The sequence below is a fragment of the Microcebus murinus genome, chromosome 18 (genome assembly GCF_040939455.1).
Source record: "Microcebus murinus isolate Inina chromosome 18, M.murinus_Inina_mat1.0, whole genome shotgun sequence".
NCBI classification, from domain to species: domain Eukaryota; kingdom Metazoa; phylum Chordata; class Mammalia; order Primates; family Cheirogaleidae; genus Microcebus; species Microcebus murinus.
Window position 1 is genome coordinate 21,065,412 of NC_134121.1, and position 22,290 is coordinate 21,087,701.

Sequence of the window (22,290 nt, forward strand, 5' to 3'; positions counted from 1 at the left end):
TAAAAGAGGTGTAAAAAGAAGGGTAATTTTGGATTGCTTGTAAGCAAAAGCATACAGTTCTTTGACACTCGCATATAGTAAAAAAAGATACCGCTTAAAGGGGAAAAAACCTCAAGATATAGTTCTCAATATTTCATCAGCCAAAAATAATGGTAGAAAAACAAATATTTAATAAACTTTACCGAAACCATAAGTACTACAGTTAAGGATACCTCTTCCAATTATTTCTTAATTCACCAATAAAAGAAAAACTCTATAAATTTATTTCAGTTAGAAACAAACTTATTTTCCAAAGGCACATCATCAACCATATTAGTAACACTCTTATGATGAACAGTCAAAGGTCTTGTAATCCTTTCTACACAGGTCAAATTTTAATGAAATACACTTGGTAATGTGTTTTTTTCAAAAGACAAGCAATAGTTTGGCACCTAATATATAATCACAATGACCAAGTCAGGTGTGCAGCGTCCCCAGTACAGACTTTATTAGAGTTCAGTTATAAATACATAATCTCTTGACACTGAAGATGTAGTTCTTGCAGATAAAGCCCAAAGACAGGAAATGAATCTCCTCCCAAATGCTGCTTCTTATCTTTAAAGTAACCTCAAATTATTACTAAACTAATAAAGTAATTTTGTTTCAGAAAGTGATCTGATCTATTTTATTTTCAGTTTTTGATAAATTCTAAAGTGAGATGAGGGATTATTGCTTTTTGTCTGACAACACACACTGAAACACAACATGAAAATAAAGAAGAAACTTTTTTAAAAAATGATTTTTTATGGTAGAGATGAAACATGCAATATCAAAGTCTGTCAGTATTTAGAAGATATGTATGGTTTTGGAAAAACAGAAAGCTAATTTTGTTATTTAACTTAACAAATTTGGAAGTAAAACTTTTACTATCTTCTAATTAGAAATTTTCAAACAGGATGAGTAAAAAAGGTGCAATGAGATTGTATACAAACCAAATAAAGCAATAATAATTCAAAAATATAATTATGGATATTATGGCCTTGTTTGTGAAATTTTTCTAATATAATGGTTCACAGCTAGTGGCCACAACCCAAACTGGATATCAAGATTCTATTAAAAGGTCACAAAAAAGCCAGTCTACAAAATATGACTGTCAAACACAAAATGGGATGGAGACAGCATAGGAAACTTTCAGAACACTAATGATTAATGATAATTAATTGCACACAGAGAAGCTATTATTATTATAGCATATAGCTACCATTTATTGCACTTCTACTACTGTGTCATGTACTGTACTAGGCCCTTAAGATATACTATTTTTAATCCTTAAAATAACCTTTATGTAGGTAATATTATAGTTTTTTTTAAATGTGGGAACTGAGACTAAGAGAGAGTAAACAATTTGCCCAATATATTAAAGATAGGAAAGCAACAAAAAGCTCGGTTCAAACTGGCAAATTAACACATGATGCAGCCTCCTCTTCCTCCTCAACTAAACCTTCAGGATGAATGACAAACAAGAAATCTAAAATCATGCTAGAAAATAAAAAAGTTCCTCAGTGGACTGGGAATTTGAGCAAGACAGAAAGCAAAAAATCAAACTACCCACAGATAGTTGGGTACTAGAAAGGAGGGAGTAGAAAGGAGGGAGTGGTTGGGTACTAGAAAGGAGGGAGTGGTTCTAAGGGTGCTACATGTTCTGAAACAAGCATAAAAAGAACAGAAGACAAAAAAAGATTAATTGGGGGTTTCACATTAGAAGCAGCAATGCAGGTGGATCATTACATATTGCCTTCTTTGGGAAAGGCAAATGACAGATTTCATTTCTGCTCTTAGTTGGAAATAGTGAACACAGGAGTCTGAGTTAGAAAAATGTCTTGGGACCCCCCCCCATCCCCTTTAAAGAAAAGAAAAATGTCTTAGATGTTTGGTCTGGGGACACCCAGGAAGAACTACAACTCTGCTTAGGTTGTAATATATCCTGCCCAATGACAAGTCCCATCCCTCCCCCACAAGTAGGCAACAGTCACAGAGCTAGCCTAGGTCTCAAATATAAAAAGGAGCAAATCAAAAATCCTCAACCATTTGCTTAACACCAACTAAATATAAGAGATACAAAACAATGATCAGAAGAACGTACCTTCAGAAATGACTTTTTTATTTTTTTGAGACAGGGTCTTGCTCTGTCGCCCAAGCTTGAGTGCAGTGCAGTGGCATCACTGTAGCTCACTGCAACCTCAAATTCCTGAGCTCAAGCGATACTCCTGCCTCAGCCTCCCAAGTAGCTGGGAATAGAGGTGCACACCACCATGCCCAGATAATTTTTGTACTTTTGTAGAGACAACGTCTCACTCATGCTTAGGCTTGTCTCAAACTCCTGGCCTCAAGCAATCCTCCTACCTTGGCCTCCCAAAGTGCTAGGATTATAGGCATAAGCCACTGTGCCTGGCTCAGAGATAACACTTTATCGAGATCATACTAAAATGACAGAATTTTTTTTGCCTGTAAAAAATAAACTAGAGATTGCAGTACATTGAGCTCCACAGAGACAGCGCCGGGGCAAGTGAGAGCCAAGCGGGCACTGGGCGACTCTGTGCCTGGCTGAGGAAAAATAACTAAACATGGGCAAAGGAGATCCTAAGAAGCCGAGAGGCAAAATGTCATCATACACATTCTTTGTGCAAATGTGCCGGGAGGAGCACAAGAAGAAGCACCCAGATGCTTCAGTCAACTTCTCAGAGTTTTCTAAGAAGTGCTCAGAGAGGTGGAAGACCATGTCTGCTAAAGAGAAAGGAAAGTTTGAAGATATGGCAAAGGCGGACAAGGCCCGTTATGAAAGAGAAATGAAAACCTATATCCCTCCTAAAGGGGAAACAAAAAAGAAGTTCAAGGATCCCAATGCACCCAAGAGGCCTCCTTCAGCCTTTTTCTTGTTCTGAGTATCGCCCTAAAATCAAAGGAGAACATCCTGGACTTTCCATTAGTGATGTTGCAAAGAAACTGGGAGAGATGTGGAATGACACTGCTGCAGATGATAAGCAGCCTTATGAAAAGAAGGCTGCAAAGCTGAAGGAAAAGTATGAAAAGGATATTGCTGCATACCGAACTAAAGGAAAGCCTGATGCAGCAAAAAAGGGAGTCGTCAAGGCTGAAAAAAGCAAGAAAAAGAAGGAAGAGGAGGAAGATGAAGAGGATGAAGAGGAGGAGGAAGATGAAGAAGATGAAGATGAAGAATATGATGATGAAGAAGTTGGTTCTAGTGCAGTTTTTTTTCTTGTCTATAAAGCATTTAACCCCCCTGTACACAACTCACTCCTTTTAAAGAAAAAAATTGAAATGTAAGGCTGTGTAAGATTTGTTTTAAACTGTACAGTGTCTTTTTTTGTATAGTTAACACACTACCGAATGTGTCTTTAGCTAGCCCTGTCCTGGTGGTATTTTCAATAGCCACTAACCTTGCCTGGTACAGTATGGGGGTTGTAAATTGGCATGGAAATTTAAAGCAGGTTAAATTCTTATTGGTGCACAGCACAAATTAGTTATATATGGGGATGGTAGTTTTTTCATCTTCAGTTGTCTCTGATGCAGCTTATATGAAATAATTGTTGTTCTGTTAACTGAATACCACTCTGTACTTGCAAAAAAAATTTGCAGCTGTTTTGTTGACATTCTGAATGCTTCTAAGTAAATACAATTTTTTTATTAAAAAATAAATAAATAAAATAAACTAGAGCTATAGAAGAGATTACTATCATTGAAATAAACTGAATTCAATTAATGAAAGATGAAGTAAAAGAATTCTCCCAGAATGCATTGCAAAATTTAAAAAATACAGAAAGTATAAAAGAAATGTTAAGAGATATAGATGTTCTAAAATCTGTCTAATAGGAGTTCCAGTAGGACAGAATAGAAGATAGAATGGAGAGAAGAGACTCTTCAAAGCAGTAAACGAAGAAAACAGCTCTGAAATGGAGGTAGCTACAACTCCTCAAACTAAAGAGTTCACTGAAAGTGTTAAGCCTAGACACATCCTGTTGGAATTTCAGAATATAAAGGATCATGAGGAAAATCCAATCATCATCTGGTAGATGGGGCTGGGAGTGCAGACTACTAATAAAGAGGAATCAGACTGATATCACATACCTCCACTTGGCAAGAGTAGATATAAAATGAAAAACAAAAGTATTGTATTATTTTAAAGTTCTACAGGAAAATAATTTTGAAATCTGTAATTCTATATGTAGCCAAACTATCTTTCACATGTGAAGGCAAAATAGAGGTATCTGCAAATGTGCAAAGAGTCAAAGATTACTAATAACAGATAATCTCGAACAAGGGCCAGCACAGTGGCTCACGGCTGAAATTCTAGCACTCTGGGAGGCCGAGGCGGGCGGATTGCTCAAGGTCAGGAGATCAAGACCAGCCTGAACAAGAGCAAGACCCTGTCTCTACTAAAAATAGAAAGAAATTAATTGGCCAAATAAAAACATATAGAGCAAAAATTAGCCAGGCATGGTGGCACATGCTTGTAGTCCCAGCTACTCAGGAGGCTGAGGCAGAAGGATTGCCTGAGCCCAGGAGTTTGAGGTTCCTGTGAGCTAGGCTGACGCCACAGCACTCTAGCCCGGGCAACATAATGAGACTCTGTCTCAAAAAAACAAACAAACAAACAAAAAACCTCTAAAAGAAATACTTGGCATATACTAAGTACAAAAGAGAAAGCAGAATGCAGTAGTTAGTAAAGAAACCAACAAAACTCCCTGATAAATCTAAATAAGCATCAATTATTTAAAAAAAACCAAAACTAACAACCAAAACCCTAGATGCAACCAACATGATAGCAGGGGAAGAAGAGAAAACAGAGAGTGAAAAGTAAAAACACTAAGATTCTTGGTTTGTCCAAGAGAAAATATGAATTTTCTAAACACTGTTGGAATAATTTAGGTTTAATAGGCTGGGCATGCTGGCTCACGCCTATAATCCTAGCACTTTGGGAGGCAGGAGGATCGCTTGAGGCCAGGAATTTGAGACTAGCCTGAACAGCATCTTGTCTCTACAAAAAAACTGAAAAATTAAGAGGATGCCTATAGTCCCAGATACTTGGGAGGCTGAGATAGGAGGATCACCTGAGCCCAGGGATTTGACGTTGCAGTGGGCTGGGATGATGCCACTGCACTCTAGCCAGGGCAATAGAGCAAGACTGTGTATCAAAAAAAAAAAAAAAAGGCCGGGCGCTGTGGCTCACGCCTGTAATCCTAGCTCTTGGGAGGCCGAGGTGGGCGGATTGCTCAAGGTCAGGAGTTCAAAACCAGCCTGAGCAAGAGCAAGACCCCGTCTCTACTATAAATAGAAAGAAATTAATTGGCCAACTGATATATATATATATATAAAAAAAAATTAGCCGGGCATGGTGGCGCATGCCTGTAGTCTCAGCTACTCGGGAGGCTGAGGCAGAAGGATCACTCGAGCCCAGGAGTTTGAGGTTGCTGTGAGCTAGGCTGACGCCACGGCACTCACTCTAGCCTGGACAACAAAGCGAGACTCTGTCTCAAAAAAAAAAAAAAAAAAAAAAAAGAGACACATCATCAATAGGCTAAAAGGGGAGTAGAGCAATACAATTTAAACAGAATAAAAGTCAAGGCAAGTGGCCAGACACAGTGGCTTCCACCTGTAATCCTAGGACTCTAGGAAGCCGAGGCAGGAGGATCACTTGAACCCAGGAGTTGGAGACCAGCCTGAGCAAGAGAGACCTCATCTCTACTAAAAATAGAAAAATTAGCCGGGCATGGTGGCACGTGCCTGTAGTCCCAGGTACTCAGGAGGCTGAGGTAGGAGGATTGCTTGAGTCCAGGAGTTTGAGGCTGCTGTGAGCTAGGCTGACACCATGGCACTCTAGCCCAGGAGACAAAACAAGACTGTCTCAAAAAACAAAGGCTGTCAGAAAAAGGAAGGGATTATATCCAGTAAGGAAAATCAAAGAAGATATCTTCAAAGAAGTAGCTTTTGCACTGGGTTTTGAAGGATGGCTGTAATTTTAATATAGCCATCCTGCATAATTATAATAACAGAGATAGGGAGAAGACTTCGGGTGTAAACAAAAGCAGAGCTGTGAAAAACCAACTATTACAGGGTACTTTGCTTAGAGGAACGGAGTTAGGAAAAAATGGTAATAAGCATTTTAAGGCCAAAGCATTAAGGTTTTCAATGTCAGGATTAGCACTTTAGATTGACTAATTGATTGACTGATTGATTTTCGGGAGGGGGAAAGTGGCCAGGGTTGGGAAGGGGATAGACATAGGGCCTACCACTTTAGATTTAAATTACAATCAGGTTCAGAAGCAAGTGAGTAACAATGATTAGAATCCTGCTTTAGGAACATCTGACTACACCATTTGAAATAATTTGAACTATTATAATAACCTGAGATTAAAGTCATGAAAGTATTGACAATGCGACTGGAAAAGAGGATGGATGGAAACAATGCAATAAACACATTACTATGACAGCAAAACCACTCAAACACTTATGATCAGAAGGCACCATTAGAACATGCTTTCTTACTCATATGGGATAAAAACTTTAACCTCCTCTGCCATCTCTCCCACCTTTGAACGAAATAACAATTATAACTAATTTGTTTTGCTAATTTTAAAAAGAAGAATTAAATAATAATTAAAAGCAACTGACTACCACTTTCCCATTTTTAAACTAATCCTGAATAAGCAAAAAATGAAACAGAATTCACGTGCTAGGGCTCCCTCTGCTGGACCACTGGAGAGAAAGTCTGATCTTAAATTTGTCAAGTCTTACTTGGTTCTGTTGAATTGCTGAAAATAAGAGATAGCTTTGCTTCGTAATAACTCCTTTCCAGGTGTATCAAATGCTCTCCTTGGGCGGGGAATTATGCAATTCCTTTCCCTGTATTTTTCCAAAACACTCATAATTTTATTTTTGCTTAAGTTGTTGATTATGAAAAAAGATTTTAATATATATTCAAACCTCACAAATATTTAAATATACTCAACTAAGAAATTTACTTCTCAGTACAAGAATTAAGCTGCAACTCACCAGACTGATTTTTTATAGGTAATGAAGAATCATGCTAAAGAACAGTTTTATATTCTGTTCATTAAGAAATAAGCTGCAGGCCGGGCGCGGTGGCTCATGCCTGTAATGCTAGCACTCTGGGAGGCCGAGGTGGGTGGATTGCTCAAGGTTAGGAGTTCAAAACCAGCCTGAGCAAGAGTGAGACCCCATCTCTACTAAAAATAGAAAGAAATTAATTGGCCAACTAAAAACACATAGGAAAAATTAGCCAAGCATGGTAACACATGCCTGTAGGCCTAGCTACTCGGAGGCTGAGGCAGAAGGATTGCTTGAGCCCCAGAGTTTGAGGTTGCTGCGAGCTAGGCTGATGCCACAGCACTCTAGCCAGGGCAACAGAGTGAGACACTTGCCTCAAAAAAATAATAAAATAAAAAAGAAATAAGCTGCAGCTCACTTGTCAGTTAGCTTCTGGCTGGTCTCCACCTATGGAAAACAGAGAAAGCATAACGCAGCGGCCCCAACCTTTTGGGCACCAGGGACTATTTTCATTGAAGACAATTTTCCCAAGGAACAGGGAGCAGGGGGATGGTTTCAGGATGATTGAAGTGCATTATATTTATTGTGCACTTTATTATTATTATACCGTAATATATAATGAAATAATTATACAACTCACCACAGGTTGGGGACCCCTGGTATATTGGAACATGGGAGAAACCAGGTATTTCCCCTTTTTCTGTAAGACTGAATCTCCCCAGTGGCTTTTACTCCTTCTGGATAAGCCGAGTTCCTACCTGGCCCCTGGCCTCTGGGACCATCGCTTACTTGTATCCCTTCATTATCACTTGCTTTGCCTTTTTTTTTTTTCTTTTTTTAAGAGACAAGGTCTCTCTGTTGCCTAGGCTGAAGTGCAGTGGCACAATCACAGTTCATTGCAGCCCTGAACTCCTGGGCTCAAGAAATCCTCCCACTTTACCCTCCCAAGTAGCTCGGACTATAGGCACGTACCACCGCACGTGGTTAATTTTTTAAATTTTTTGTAGAGATGGGGTCTTCATATGTTGCCCAGGCTGGTCTCGAACTCCTAGCCTCAGCCAATACTCCAGCCTCTGCCTCCTAAAGTGCTAGCTTAACTACTACTTATCTCTAGATTGCCTCACCATCCCTTTCTTGGTATCTTGAGTCTTTCATCACATATGTAACCAATTCTCTATAGGAAGGAGGAAAAGACACAAGAGGGAGGAGGGAAGGAGAAAGCAAGCTATGACAAAATGGCCCAGGTCTATATTTTCTGATTCTAGTGTACCCACTGTCCAGCTACCACAGCTGCATTTCACAGTGGAAAAGAAACAGCAATAACATGGGTAGACTTTCTAGATTATTTGTAAACTCATCCTTCTTAAACTGGAGTATACTGTGGTCATTTCATGTTGCTTTGTATTACACAGTATGCTGGGATGATTTAATGTGAAAGTGCAAGATAAACATGTCCAATCTTTCTGCTATATCCACTGTAAGCAATTTTAAACATTATTTGTATATTAAAACAAACCACACAAAGGGAAGAAGGCCATATAATAGAAGCAGAGTTAAAAGTAAGTAAATAAATAAATCCACAAGGAAGTTTAATGGGAAACAACAAAAGGTGCTGGCTCACTGGATATCCACATGCAAAGAATGAATGTGGACCCCTACCTAATACTATATACAAAAATTAACTCAAAAGTGGATCAAAAACCTAAATTTAAGAGCAAAAACTATGAAACTCCTGGAAGAAAATGTAGTATAAACCTTTGTAACCTTGGATTAGGCAATGGTTTCTTAGATATGACGCCAAAGCACTAGCAACCATATGAAAAAATAAATTGGATTTCCTCAAAACTGAACTTTTGTACTTCAAAGGACATTTTCAAGGAAGTGAAAAGACAATACATAGACAGGGAGAATATATTTATAAACTATACATCTAATAAACTACCTGTATTTAGATTATATAAAGAACTTCTACAACTTATTATAAAATGACAACCCAATTAAAAAACAGGTAAATGGCACAAACAGACATTTCTCCAAAGATACAAAAATGACCATCATTGGCCATCAGGGTAATATGAATCAAAACCACAACGAGATACCACTTCACACCCACAAGATGGCTATAATAAAAAAGATTAGTGTTAGAAAGGATGTGGAAATGTCGAACCCTTGTACACTGCTGATGGGAATGCAAAATGGTACAGCCACGTTGGAAAACAGTCTGATAGTTCCTCAAAAAGTAAAACACAGAGTGATTATGTGAACTAGCAATTTGACTCCTAGGTATATATCCAATAGAAATGAAAATACATGTCCACACAAAAACCAATACACAAATGTTTATGGCAGCACTATTTGTAACAGCCAGAAATTAGAAAAACTCAAATGCCTACTACCAATGGATAAATAAAATGTGGTACATACATATAATGAAATACTATTTAGTAGTGAAAAGAAATAAAGTATTAATAGATGATACATGTTTCAAACTTGAAAACATTTTGCTAAAGCTAATGTGAAAGAAGCCAGACAGAAAAGGGCATCTATTGCATAATTCCATTTACATGAAACATGCAGAACAGGCAAAACCACAGAAATAGAAAGTAGATTAGTGATTGCCAGGATGTGGGGGTGGGGAGAATGAGGAGTGACTGTAATAACTACTGGATTTCTTTCTGGGTGATGAAAACATTCTAAAATTAGATAGGTGATGGCTGTACAACTGTTAAAAACCAGTGAATTGTACATTTTAAAAGGGTGAAGTATGCAGTATGTGAATTATATCTCAATTTTTTTTAATGGGGGAGAAATGACCAAAAAAGATCTTACTTAAGGATAAAAAAAAGATCCTATAAATAAATCCTGAAATGTTATCTCTGCTTCTCCACTGTACTATAAACAAATGTACTTGAGTGTCAAATCTCCTGCCCTTCCTCCTGTGCTAACCTTCTTAGCTACCCAGAATAGAAATCCTTACAGTAATATCCAACTCATCTCTTTCCTTTCCCATATATTCAATTTGGCTGCCAGGTCCTGTTTATTTCTGTTGTATCTCTCATATTTGTCTCAATTTATTCCCATTGACCACACCCTAATTAAGATTAGCATTTCTCACCTGAACTATAAAAGCCTTCTAACAGGCATCTTGACCCTCAACTTTCATTTCTCCTCATCTATACTTTACAATTCAAGAGTTATCTTCCCAAGATAAAACTGTGGTCATATCACTGACCTACTCAAAAACTACTTAAAAATCTAAAGTTGAGGCCAGGCACGGCGGCTCACACCTGTAATCCTAGCACTCTGGGGAGGCTGAGGAAGGAGGATCACTTGAGCTCAGGAGTTCGGCCAGCCTGAGCAAGAATGAGAGCCTGTCTCTACTAAAAATAGAAATATCAGCCAAGTGTCATGGCACACGCCTACAGTCTCCGCTACTTGGGAGGCTGAGACAGGAGGATCACTTGTGTCCAGGAGTTGAGTCCAGCCTGAGCAACACAGCAGGACCCATCTCTATTTTAAAACAAAACAAAAAACACATGATTCTACAACTACATGGATGAATTTCACTGACATTATACTGAGTAAAAGAAGTCAGACATAGAGTTCATACTGTATGATGTTTTTTTATATGAAATTCTATTAATAGAACAGGCAAAACTAATCCAAGTGACAAAAATATGAGCAGTTTTCTGGGGCAGAATGTGGGGAGGTTGACTTAAAAGGGGTGTGGAAAGACTTTCAGGGGAGAGGGAAATGTTCTACATTTTGATTGCAGCATATACATTTTTCAAAAATCAACAACCCATATACTTAAAATCTGCAAATTTTATATGTAAATTATATCTCGATATTTTTCAAATGTGAGCCATATACAGCCGATTACATAATTAGCAAAAACTGAAAAAGAGGCTATTTTTCTGCCAGACCAAAAGAAGTCCCAGATTAACTGATGCAAAGGTCTTTGTTTTAAGAGATATAAAAACATGACTGGAATATTAGATAAGCACACATTTGGGGTTGTTTCTGCTATACATTGTGGGTTTCATAGAAAAACAGTTTTGGCTGCTAAAATAGAAAATGTTCATATTAGATGTTTTACCAATGCTATCAATGGTAACTTTATTTACTACCATTATTATAACTGAGCAATTATATTTAGCAGACATTGAAGAAATAACCATAAAAGCAGTCCAATAAACAACTGTTACACAATCATCTTAAATCATGGTTAACTAATTAGAAACTACTTTGCTAATAAAAATTTCTAGGAAATTGGTGACACCTTATTATCTCATTCCTAGGGATCTTTACACCAATAATTTTGTTACATCAATTTTAGTTGTCTGAAAATACTTTGTGTAACTGTTTAAAAGTAACTGAAGTTCATAGCTTTTGGGGGAAAAAAACCTCTAAAGAAAGAAAAATTGGTGGTGTTTCTTTCTTTAGACAATCCTTTTGATAATCCTGGAAACCATACTCCGAAACACTGTATTGACAAATTAATAAATGCAAAGACATCAAACTCAATTTTTAAAAATTTTACATTTCCAACAATGCAGGAGTAAAATATAGGATCCCTTACCTCATCATCATCATCAGAATCATTCCCAAACACTGATGGTTTTTGCAAAACAGGGTGCAACTGCTGTGTTCTTTTTGGCAAAATAAGCCCATACCTGCATATTTTTTTTTGAAACAGAAATCACACCATTATCTTTAAATGTTAAAAAATAATACATCCACTACCTCTTCCGGATGAAGATACCAAATCAAAACATGCCATAAGCCTTATGAACACATAACAGACTGATTTTCAGTGATCTCAAAATTCTAATATGCCATTTTATAATTACTCTAAGTCATTGCTGGTGGACCCAGGTCAAACTCAAATACCATTTTCAAAGAAGAGAAGTAAATGAACAGCTCAGAAATGTTTTAGATGGTAAAGTGATATCAACAGTTTGAAAAACAGCTTGGTGGAAAGCTCAGTTCATGTCCACTAAAGATTAAAATGCTTTAAATTATCCTTGTGGTCCTACAACACAAGAAAACGGCTACATTTTTTTCTATTGCGTACTTTACACAGTTTTAGGAAGTTATTGGATAGTGTGCAACCCACGAAAAACTTTAAAGATTAAATTAACTGAAAAGCCTAAGTAGCATTGGGGAAAGATCCTATTACACTTTATTAAGCTCACTTGCTTTGTCTCGGAGCCTGTGAGAGAACCATCCCATCAGATCCAACTCGTTTTGTTTCTCAAATTTTGGCCTTTAAGAAGCAGAGACCACAGGAAGCCGCATCAAAGTATGGATTACACATCAAAGGTAAAACTTCCAAATACGTACACATTTGTCTCTTTTGCGGCAACGTATGCCCCAATTCCCTATATGCCTACCCTTTTCTGTGGCTTCTCAGAACAGTATTTCTAAAACGAGAAGGGGGGGCGGGAATCAGGACTTGAGCTTCTGCCAAGAACAAGGCCCTCTAAGGAAGCCAGGAATTGTCTCTCTTCTCACTGCCCCTGAGAGCATCCAAGCGGGGAGAAACTCAAGCGCGGGGTAGGAAGCAAGACTGAGGGGCCTCAGACCGAGCTTTTGGAAAATAGAAAAGTCTCGCTCTCTGCCCCTCAGCCTAACTTCCTTTATTTCCTCACAAGTTTCTCCCTCAAACTTCGGGCTTCCAGCCTGGAAAATGTGTGGGGGAGGGGAATGTATGTTCCTCAGGACTTCTGGGTTTTTTTCCCCGTCTCTTTCCCTGACGACACAGCCCCTTCACTTCCAGCGCACTTTAACTCCTCGGCCAAAGACACAGTCGCTGTAGTTCCTCATTCCCCAGCCTGACCCTAACTCCCGAGTCACTCACTGCCTGCCCGGAATCGCCATCTTGCTCCCGCGTCCGCTGAACGTGGCCGACGCCGACGTGACGCTGACGTCGGCGCCGCACGTAAACTCTCGCGCGGCTTTGGGTGGCTGGGAACGGGCCTATCGGTTGGCTAGCTCAATTGAGTCACTGCCACTCTGCTGAGGAGGGGATCCTGTGGCCAGTGTTTTGTTTCAGAGCTGACCGGCTGCGTACACATCAGTGGGAAGAAAGAAATGGCAAAGTTTATGTTCATATTGGATCTCTTGTTGATAGCATTTAAAGAGTACTTGCTTTTTTTATACAGTCTCACAATCTCATTTAGTTTGGGTGTTTAAAACATTTTCATTAAACTATAAATAAGTATGATTGCTGTTTGTTTTCTATTTTTCCTTTCCCATCTGTTTATTTTCTCTCCTGTCCCCCCTCGCCCACCTCTTTTTGCCTTCTCTTGATTTATAGATAAGTTTTTAATGATTCAGCATATGATTCTCATGATTCAAGCTCCTTTGTTGGCTTATTAGCCATAGTTATTTTTTTAAGGGGTTGCTCTAGGGTTTGGGGTTTTTTTGTTTTTTGAAACAGAGTCTCGCTCTGTTGCCAGGGCTAGAGTGCTATGGCATCATCATAACTCACTGCAACCTCAAACTCCAGGGCTCAAGCTATTCGCCTTTCTCAGCCTCCAAGTAGCTGGGACTACAGGCACCGGCCACCACGCTCGGCTAAATTTTCTGTTTTTTTAAAAGAGGCAGTGTCTTACTCTTGTTCAGGCTGGTCTCGAGCTCCTGGTCTCAAGCAATCCTCTCGCCTCAGCCTCCCAGAGTGCTAGGATTACAGGCATGAGCCACTGCACCTAGCCCTAAGGTTTCTGACATAACATCTTTAACTTAGCACAGTCTACCTTGAAGCAAGAGTATACCACTTTAGGTATAGTATAAGAAGCTTACAAAAATATTCTTCCATTTTCCCTCCTATATTTTTGCTATTGTCACAGTTTTACTTCTACCTATGTTATAAATGCACAATAAATTATTTTTGCTTTAAACAGGTTTTTAAAAAAGATTTTTAAAATAAGAAAAATATGTTTACCCACATAGTCACCCTTTCTGGTATTCCATATCTTTGTGTAGATCCAGATTTCTATCTAGTATATCTTTTTAACTTTTTTCGAGCATTTTTATTGAAATATAATTTAGGTATCATGCAATTCACCCATTTAAAGTGTACAATTCAATCATGTTTAGTATAGTCAGAGTTATACATAATCAATTTTAGAATATCTTCAATACCAAAAAAAGAACCCATGTACCTTTTAGTCATTCCCATTTTCCCCCAAATTCCCCAGCCCTAGGCAACTACTAATCTTCTATCAGTTTTTGCCTCATGTATTTTAAAGCTCCGTTATTAGGTATATAAATGTTTAAGATTGTCATATCTTCTTAATTGACCCCTTTTTCATTATGAAATAACCTTCTTTATCATGAGAATATTCTTTGCTCTGAAATCTGCTTGTGTGATATTATTATAGTTACTTCAGTTTTCTTTTGACATTATCTCTGGGGAAAACAAAAAGATGTTCAGGAATGGAAAACAATTGTGATTTTCTACAGGGCTATGTCCTAAATAGCATATATGATCATGATAATATAAACACTAAATATTGATTTATTCTGACTTAAATTGTCACGTAATAATATTAGGGAGAATGGATGAGAAGTGTGTGTGTATATGTGTGTGTGCTGAGTGAAAGGACTGTCTTGCTAATGAAATAACAGAAAAAATTATCTAAACTCACAGTCTCTCAGTAAGGACTAAGACCGGTAATATGAGCTCTTTCTCCAATAGGCACCCTACCCCACAGGGTTCTGTTTTTACAACATTTGAAAAGAGCTGAGCATACAGAAAGGAAATGTAAACCTTTCTCTTTTATATTCTATAGATTATAGATTAAACTGTTTTTAAAAATTTGCTTTTACGGCCTGGAGTTCCTGAGCAAACAGCAGGGGTAAGAGCTTCAGGCCTTAGTTCCTGCTCAAAATCATATCTCAAGGACAAAATCACAGACAAGATCACATCCCCACTGATAAGCCTGTCTACAAGGAAAAGAGGAGAAGCCAACTCTTGGCGCTTCTGTTATTAGCTGGCCACTAAGAAAAAAAAAAGAAAGAAATGGATGTAGCAGTTTCACAGCTATACCCTATTAATTTGGCTACAGCCATAAATCTTCTTCCCCCCTTTACAACCCCTACATAAAAAGCCTGAGTAGTGGTTTTCTAAGCCAACACTCTCCCTTTTTCACTTCTGTGCTGGCCCTTTTTTCATCTGGAAAAAATAAAATAAACTTTTCCTTCTTTCTATCCTAAACTTTGTGTAAGAAATCTTTCTCTACTCAAGCCGTGAGCACCTAGTAAGTTCACCACTCAACACTGAGGAAGGAGCTAAATCTTTATGTTGCATACTGGGAAGTTGATATTGCCTAAATCAGAAAAAAAAAGTAGCCGCAAAACCATGTTATTTAGTAATATGGAAATAAATGTCAAAACTACAACCAAGGCTGGGCATGGTGGCTCATGCCTGTAATCCTAGCACTCTGGGAGGTCAAGGCTAGAGGATTGCTAGAGCCCAGAATTTGAAGTTGCTGTGAGCTAGGCTAATGCCACGGCACTCTAGCCCAGGCGACAGAGCATGACTCAGGCTCAGGAAAAAAAAACACCTACAATCAAAATGGGTGTTGGCAAACTTTTTCTGCACACAGTAAATATTTTAGGCCTTGGGGTCCATGTGGTTTCTGTGGCTACTGCTTGACTCTGCCCTTGTAGTGTGAAAGCACCCATAGACAATATGGGCATGGCTGGTAAATAAAACTTTATTTACCATAACAAACAGTTGACCAGATTTGGCCCATGGGTTGTTTACCAACTCCTGAACAAAAAGGATTGAAAGTAGTTGACTCAGAAGCAAGGAAAATGGAGGTGATGTGGGGCTGGGAAATTCTCTGCTCTCAGCAGACCTGTGTAAAAGGATGACTATCAGCATGTGTTACTTTGCTTAAAATAAAAAGAATAAAGAGTCAAAAATAAAGCCACCTGCTAGGGCTGTCTGCCTCTTGCTTGAAGAGACTGAATGGGGCATTAGTTACACAAAAATTACCCAGTGGAAAGCTCAATATTCTAGATAATTTGAGTTTTTGAAATGGTGTTTTGAATTCCGTACTCTCCCATTCCCTTTGAAACATTGTAATGAAGCAGTCATGGGATTTTCCCAAAGCCAGAAGGTTGATTTCTCAGATGCAGTGTTGCAGAGAGTTCTTCAATCATTTGGTAGCATCTGTAGCACTGGTGGCAACTGAAGCATTGAATCAGGGGCATGGAGAAGCTTCCTAATATTTTAGAACCCAACTTTGGTAACTTTAGGATGAGATGCTGTAAGGACAGAAGCAGGGTGAACCAATATATGATAGTATCATCACTTCCACACTCCCGATGGTTATACAATAGAGAATTCCAACTATCTTAGACTTCCAGAAATGTATTGAACAAATTTCAATTGTTTCATATTGTTTTCATAATCCTCTCCCATAACTAACTACTTGACCTTTTAAGTTGTTTTGCAGAAATGGTGGATTTTCTGCAAGACAAAGGAACTGAGATTCTGAAGGCCAGTGGGCAGAGTTCCAGATGCCAAAACTCACCAGCCCCCACAACCTGCCCCCAATGCATGTAGCTCCTTGTTAGTTACACCACGCTCTGTCCCAATGCACATGGCCTCTCCTTTAAAACCCCATGGTCTCCCTTAGTCAGAGAGACAGATTTGAGACAACTTCTCTCATCTGTCATATTTAAAGAATTCCTTTCTTCCTTGGCAATCCTTGTTGTCTCAAAGATTGGCTGTTTGTGCCATGAGCAACTGAACCTAGACTGAAACCACCTTATGGTTTGAACAAAGTATACAAGACTTCAATAACACAATTTGACTAGAATTGGATCCAAGGCAACTTTGGGAATCTCTGTACCCAAACTCATGGATCTTCCATTTAATATTATAACATTTATGTTACAAACATTAACTGAACTACTTTCAGTCTCTTCTTCTCTTTGTGCCCATTCTTTTCTCCAGTCAACTACTCGTTCTCCACACCTTTTCTCTACTTACAGCTTCTACTAACTTGTAGTGTCTGGAAGGCAGTATATTTCAACTGCTTTAAGGCTGTCATGACACGTTTGGCCTCTCTAAATGTCAGCTTCGGTTCTTGACACGCTCATGGCTGAAGAATGACCAGAGGCACCAAAGTAAGGCGAGTATGAAAATAAGGTTTATTGAGGAGAAAAAGATAGGATTATAGGGCAAGAGCAAGATATAGGTTTACAGAGCATGATACATATGCCACAGATGATGACTGGACCCATTGTCGCAGCAAAGGGAGAGTGTGGGGCGCGGTGACAACGCCATTACAAGATGGCGCCGATTTCCGGTGGCCCGCCTGTAGTAAACAAGTTCAGCGCATGCGCAGAGTAAGTCCTGGCCCGTTCTATAAGTATGCATATGAAGGATCTTAGCTTGGCCTATCAGTAATAACCCTCGCACGCTTTTAACCTATCCCCATCACTTCCCTCCTTCCTTAGAGTATATAAGTGTGTGAGAGCTTGTGCTCAGGGTCTTCCGCATCATGCAAGTTTAAAGGGAACCCCATTAAAGCACGGTCAGAAGAACTCCTGTTGCCGCGTCTTCCTTGCTGGCGAGGCAGGCGCGACAAGTGGTGCCGAAACCCGGGAATTGAAACAACTTTGAGGCACCAGCGGAGACGACCTCGACAGAGGTGAGTTCAGAACTGACGTGTGGGACGGCCAAAACTCCCCTGCTTCCAAAAAATGGGTAATATTCTGCTGCGGCACCTTTTGTGGCCTATTATGAAATGCCTGTATGATGAGACTTCAGGCCCGCGCGTAGCAGCTAGCCAAAGTGCACTGAGTGACTTGCAAGAAGCAAGCTCAGAGAGAAGCAGTAAGGGAGGTACCGCGGTAAAAGGTGGAAAAAAGGAATATAGAGCTCAAAAAAGGAAAACGCAGGGAGGGAAAGCGCAGCCCGACCTGCAAAGGGAGAGAAAGAAGAAAAGGGAGAGAAAGAAATGTAAAAGTACCAGGAATAAAAATAACAAAGGAAAGGACAGGACAGAAGACAGAGGAGATAGCCTTTTTCTGTCAAAATTTAAAAAATTAAATATTTCTGAGGATGATTCCTCTTCTTCCTCTTCTCTTACTTCCTCAAGTTCAGGGGAGGAGGCGGGGGAGGAGCTAGATTCAGAGGAGGAAGCTACTTTGGAACAGGAAGCGGCAGGTTATGAGCGGTATCGCCCATCTCCGTCTGCCCCGCCTTATGAGGAAATAAGCGTTAGCCCCAGGCAGAGAGGCGCACTGCAGGGTGCTTCATTCATTCACCCTGAAGAGCGAAAAGAGCTGTTTCTTACCTTTCCTGTCTTTGAGAATGATAATCAAAGGGGCTGGGAGCCAGTAAACGCCAAGCAATTAAAAGAGCTGGCGGAGGCTGTCCGAAACTGGGGACATGGGGCCTCCTACACCTTATCTTTGGTAGAGAGACTGGGCAATTCAGCAATGACGCCCAGAGATTGGAGTCAGCTCGTCAAGGCAGTACTGACTACAGGTCAGTATTTAGATTGGAAGTCCATTAACCAGGAAGAGTGCATGGAGCAATCCCGGAGAAACGCCCAGCGTGGGCAACCAGCATGGAATTTTGACATGCTCACAGGGCAGGGGCAGTGGGTCAACAATCAGGTCGCCTACCCAGAGGAGGTATATGCCCAGATCAACTCCATAGCCATTAAGGCGTGGAAGAGCTTGCCCAATCGTGGGGAGGTCAGGGGTAACTTGACAAAAATTATCCAGGCCCCTGCTGAACCATTCTCAGACTTTGTAGCTAGGCTAGTAGAGGCAGCAGGAAGGGTATTTGGGGATCTAGACACAGCCATGCCGCTCATTGAGCAGCTTGCCTTTGAGCAGTGCACTACGGAATGCCGTAATGCAATTGCCCCTTGGAAGAATAAAGGCCTTAATGCCTGGCTAAAAGCATGCAGAGAGATAGGGGGTCCCCTGACCAATAGTGGCCTGGCGGCCGCTGTTTCAGCAACTCAAGCAAAGCAGGAACGCAATTGCTACAATTGTGGCAAACCTGGGCACCTTAAAAGGCAATGTAGAGCACCTCCTAAGCAAGGGAGCTCCTCTAACAAACAGCCAGGCATCTGCCCTACCTGTGGCAAGGGGCGACATTGGGCTTCTGAATGTCGCTCGATGAAGGATAAGGATGGAAATCCCATAGTTCGGGATCAAAATGGAAAGCCTGTACCTAAGCAAAAAAACGGATGGTGGGGCCCCCGACCCCAGGGCCCGCAAATATATGGGGCCATGCAGGGGAATACCCAGGAGAGGTCGCTCCTAGCACCTCCGGGGAGCCAAGGAGAGCCACTAAAGGTTCTGCAGGATTGGGCCTCTGTGCCACCACCACAACAGTATTAACCCCCCTCATGGGGTGCCAACCGGTCCCATCTGATTTTAAGGGACCGTTACCTAATAATACGGTAGGACTCATCCTCGGCAGGTCTTCATCAACTCTGCAGGGATTAATAATTCACCCAGGAGTTATTGATTCAGATTTTGAAGGGCAAGTAAAAATTCTTTGCTCTTCCACTAGAGGCATAGTTTCCATATATCCAGGAGACCGGATAGCACAGTTGCTAATTTTACCTAGCCTCCATTCTTTATTCCCTAGTAAACAAAAAATCAGAGGAGAAAAAGGTTTTGGCTCCTCTGGAGGAAACTGTGCATATTTGTCATTGAATTTAGATGAACGTCCTACTATGGACTTAACCATACAAGGAAAGACATTTACAGGCCTCCTAGATACAGGAGCTGACACTAGTATAATTTCTGAACGCTGGTGGCCAAAAACGTGGCCATTGGCCCCCTCAGCTCAGACTCTGCAGGGATTGGGATATGCATCCTCTCCAGTGATCAGCGCCCAGACGCTGAAATGGAAGGATAATGAGGGTAGAGAGGGTAGTTTTCAACCTTATGTTCTGCCTTTGCCTGTGAATCTTTGGGGTAGAGATTTGCTACGGCAATTGGACTTCAAATTGACCAATGACTATTCTGTTCAAAGTCAAAAGCTGATGAAGGGCATGGGCTGTGTCCCAGGTAAAGGGCTTGGGAGGAACTTGCAGGGAAGAACTGAACCTATAGAGCCTGTGCCATGACCTTCTAAGCAAGGGCTGGGTTTTTCTTAGGGGCCGCTGGGGATCCTCTGCCCATACCCTGGAATACAGAGGAGCCAGTGTGGGTACCTCAGTGGCCCTTACCCTCTGAAAAGTTACTCGCGGCCCATAAGCTAGTGCAAGAGCAGCTTACTCTTGGGCATCTTGAACCCTCTCATTCTCCTTGGAATACTCCTATTTTTGTGATTAAGAAAAGGTCTGGTAAGTGGAGACTGTTGCATGACCTTAGAGCAATTAATGCCCAGATGCAGCTTATGGGGCCTGTTCAAAGAGGACTGCCCCTTCTCTCAGCTTTGCCTAAACATTGGAGTCTAATTATCTGGACATTAAAGACTGTTTTTTCTCTATTCCCTTGCATCCACAAGATAAAAGCAGATTTGCATTCACGCTTCCTTCCATAAACCATGAGCAGCCTGATGCAAGATATCAATGGCAGGTTTTGCCTCAGGGCATGGCTAACAGTCCCACTATGTGCCAACTTTATGTGGCCTCAGCTATCCAGCCAGTTAGGCAGAAGTTTTCAAAGGTAAGAATTATACATTATATGGATGATATTCTCTTGTGTCATTGTGATAATGGCGTACTTCGCCAAGCTTATGCGTCCCTTCAGGCTCACTTAAAGGAAAAAGGCTTGCTGGTCGCTCCAAGAAAGGTGCAAGAGGGAGAAGTAGGCGCGTTTCTTGGTAGTAGCATTCTCCCTGACAAAATTGTGCCTCAAAGACTGTCCATCCGAAGAGATGCCTTAAAAACATTAAACGATTTTCAAAAACTGCTAGGGGATATCAATTGGCTTCGACCTTTCCTATGTCTTACCACAGCAGAACTGAAGCCATTATTTCAGATTCTAGAGGGAGACTCACACATCACGTCTCCTAGAACTTTGACTCCTGAGGCCCTAAAGGCTCTTCATAAGGTAGAAGAAGCCATTCAAAAGGCGCAACTAGTGCGCATTCAACACCATGATCCTTTCTCCCTCTGTGTACTCCCTTCTCCTACGCTCCCTACGGCAGTGCTTTGGCAGGATGGTCCCCTTTTATGGGTGCATCCTCAAGCCTCTCCAGGAAAGGTGATTGGCCATTATCCTACCTGTGTGGCCGAGATAGCTTTAAAAGGTATTAGTTTGGCTGTGTCCCATTTTGGACGTCACCCTGATAGCCTGATTTGTCCATATACTGCCAATCAGGTAAACACCCTATGTGCCACTCTTGATGCATGGGCCATATTGAGATGCACCTTTCCAGGGAGCATTGACAACCATTATCCCAAACATGCCTTGTTGCAGTTTGCAATGCGGAACGAGCTTATTTTCCCAAGAGTAACTTCACTGCTACCTTTGGTTGATGCCTTGAATGTGTATACCGATGGCTCTAAGACAGGTATTGGGAGCTATGTCATTCAGGACAAGGTGTATACAAAACAGTTTAACTATTCTTCTCCTCAGCTAGTAGAGTGTGCCGTAGTCGGTCTGGTTCTCATTACCATCACTGAACCTATCAACATCATCTCAGACTCCTTTTATGTGGTCAACGCAGTTAAACAGTTAGAGAACTCCTTTCACATTCTTGCCAAGAGTACTGTCTTTTCTGTATTTACAGAAATTAGGAATACTATTCAAAATAGGAAAAACCCATTTTCCATTCAGCATATCAGAGCTCATTCCTTGTTACCTGGACCTATGGCTGCGGGAAATGCTATGGCAGATCGCGCCACTCGCGCCCTCTGGGTGTCTGATGGCCACGCCGCCGCCATAGACTTTCATAAACTTTATCATGTGCCAGCTGAAACCTTACGACTTAAGTTCAGCATCACGCGTGCAGATGCTCGTGAGATTGTACTGCAATGTCCAAGTTGTGCTCCTTATCGCACTGTTGTTCATACGGGCGTGAATCCTAGGGGTTTGCGTCCTCTACATATGTGGCAAATGGATGTAACTCACGTCCCATCCTTTGGGAAGCTTCAGTATGTTCACGTATCTGTTGACACGTGCTCAGGCTGTTAGGGACCGACCCTCCACAGCCCCACCGGACAGAAAAGCAGAGACATTGAGGATGCAATCACACAAGAGGAGGTTTATTTTCTGGCT

The 22,290-nt window shown here is 40.7% G+C and overlaps 1 protein-coding gene and 1 pseudogene across 1 annotated transcript in view; one reads left to right on the top strand and one right to left on the bottom strand.

The window, feature by feature from the left end:
* NSRP1 (nuclear speckle splicing regulatory protein 1) overlaps positions 1-13,008 on the bottom strand; it is a 43,662-nt gene extending 30,654 nt beyond the window's left edge. The window contains exons 1-2 of the mRNA XM_012740627.2: positions 12,929-13,008; positions 11,648-11,741 (exon numbers count right to left, since the gene is read on the bottom strand). Of these exons, the coding sequence (XP_012596081.1) occupies positions 11,648-11,741; positions 12,929-12,948 (114 nt within the window). The 5' untranslated portion in view covers positions 12,949-13,008. The remainder of the gene's footprint in view (positions 1-11,647; positions 11,742-12,928) is intronic.
* LOC105857905 (high mobility group protein B1 pseudogene) lies at positions 2,589-4,070 on the top strand (annotated as a pseudogene).
* Positions 13,009-22,290: the final 9,282 nt, after the last annotated feature.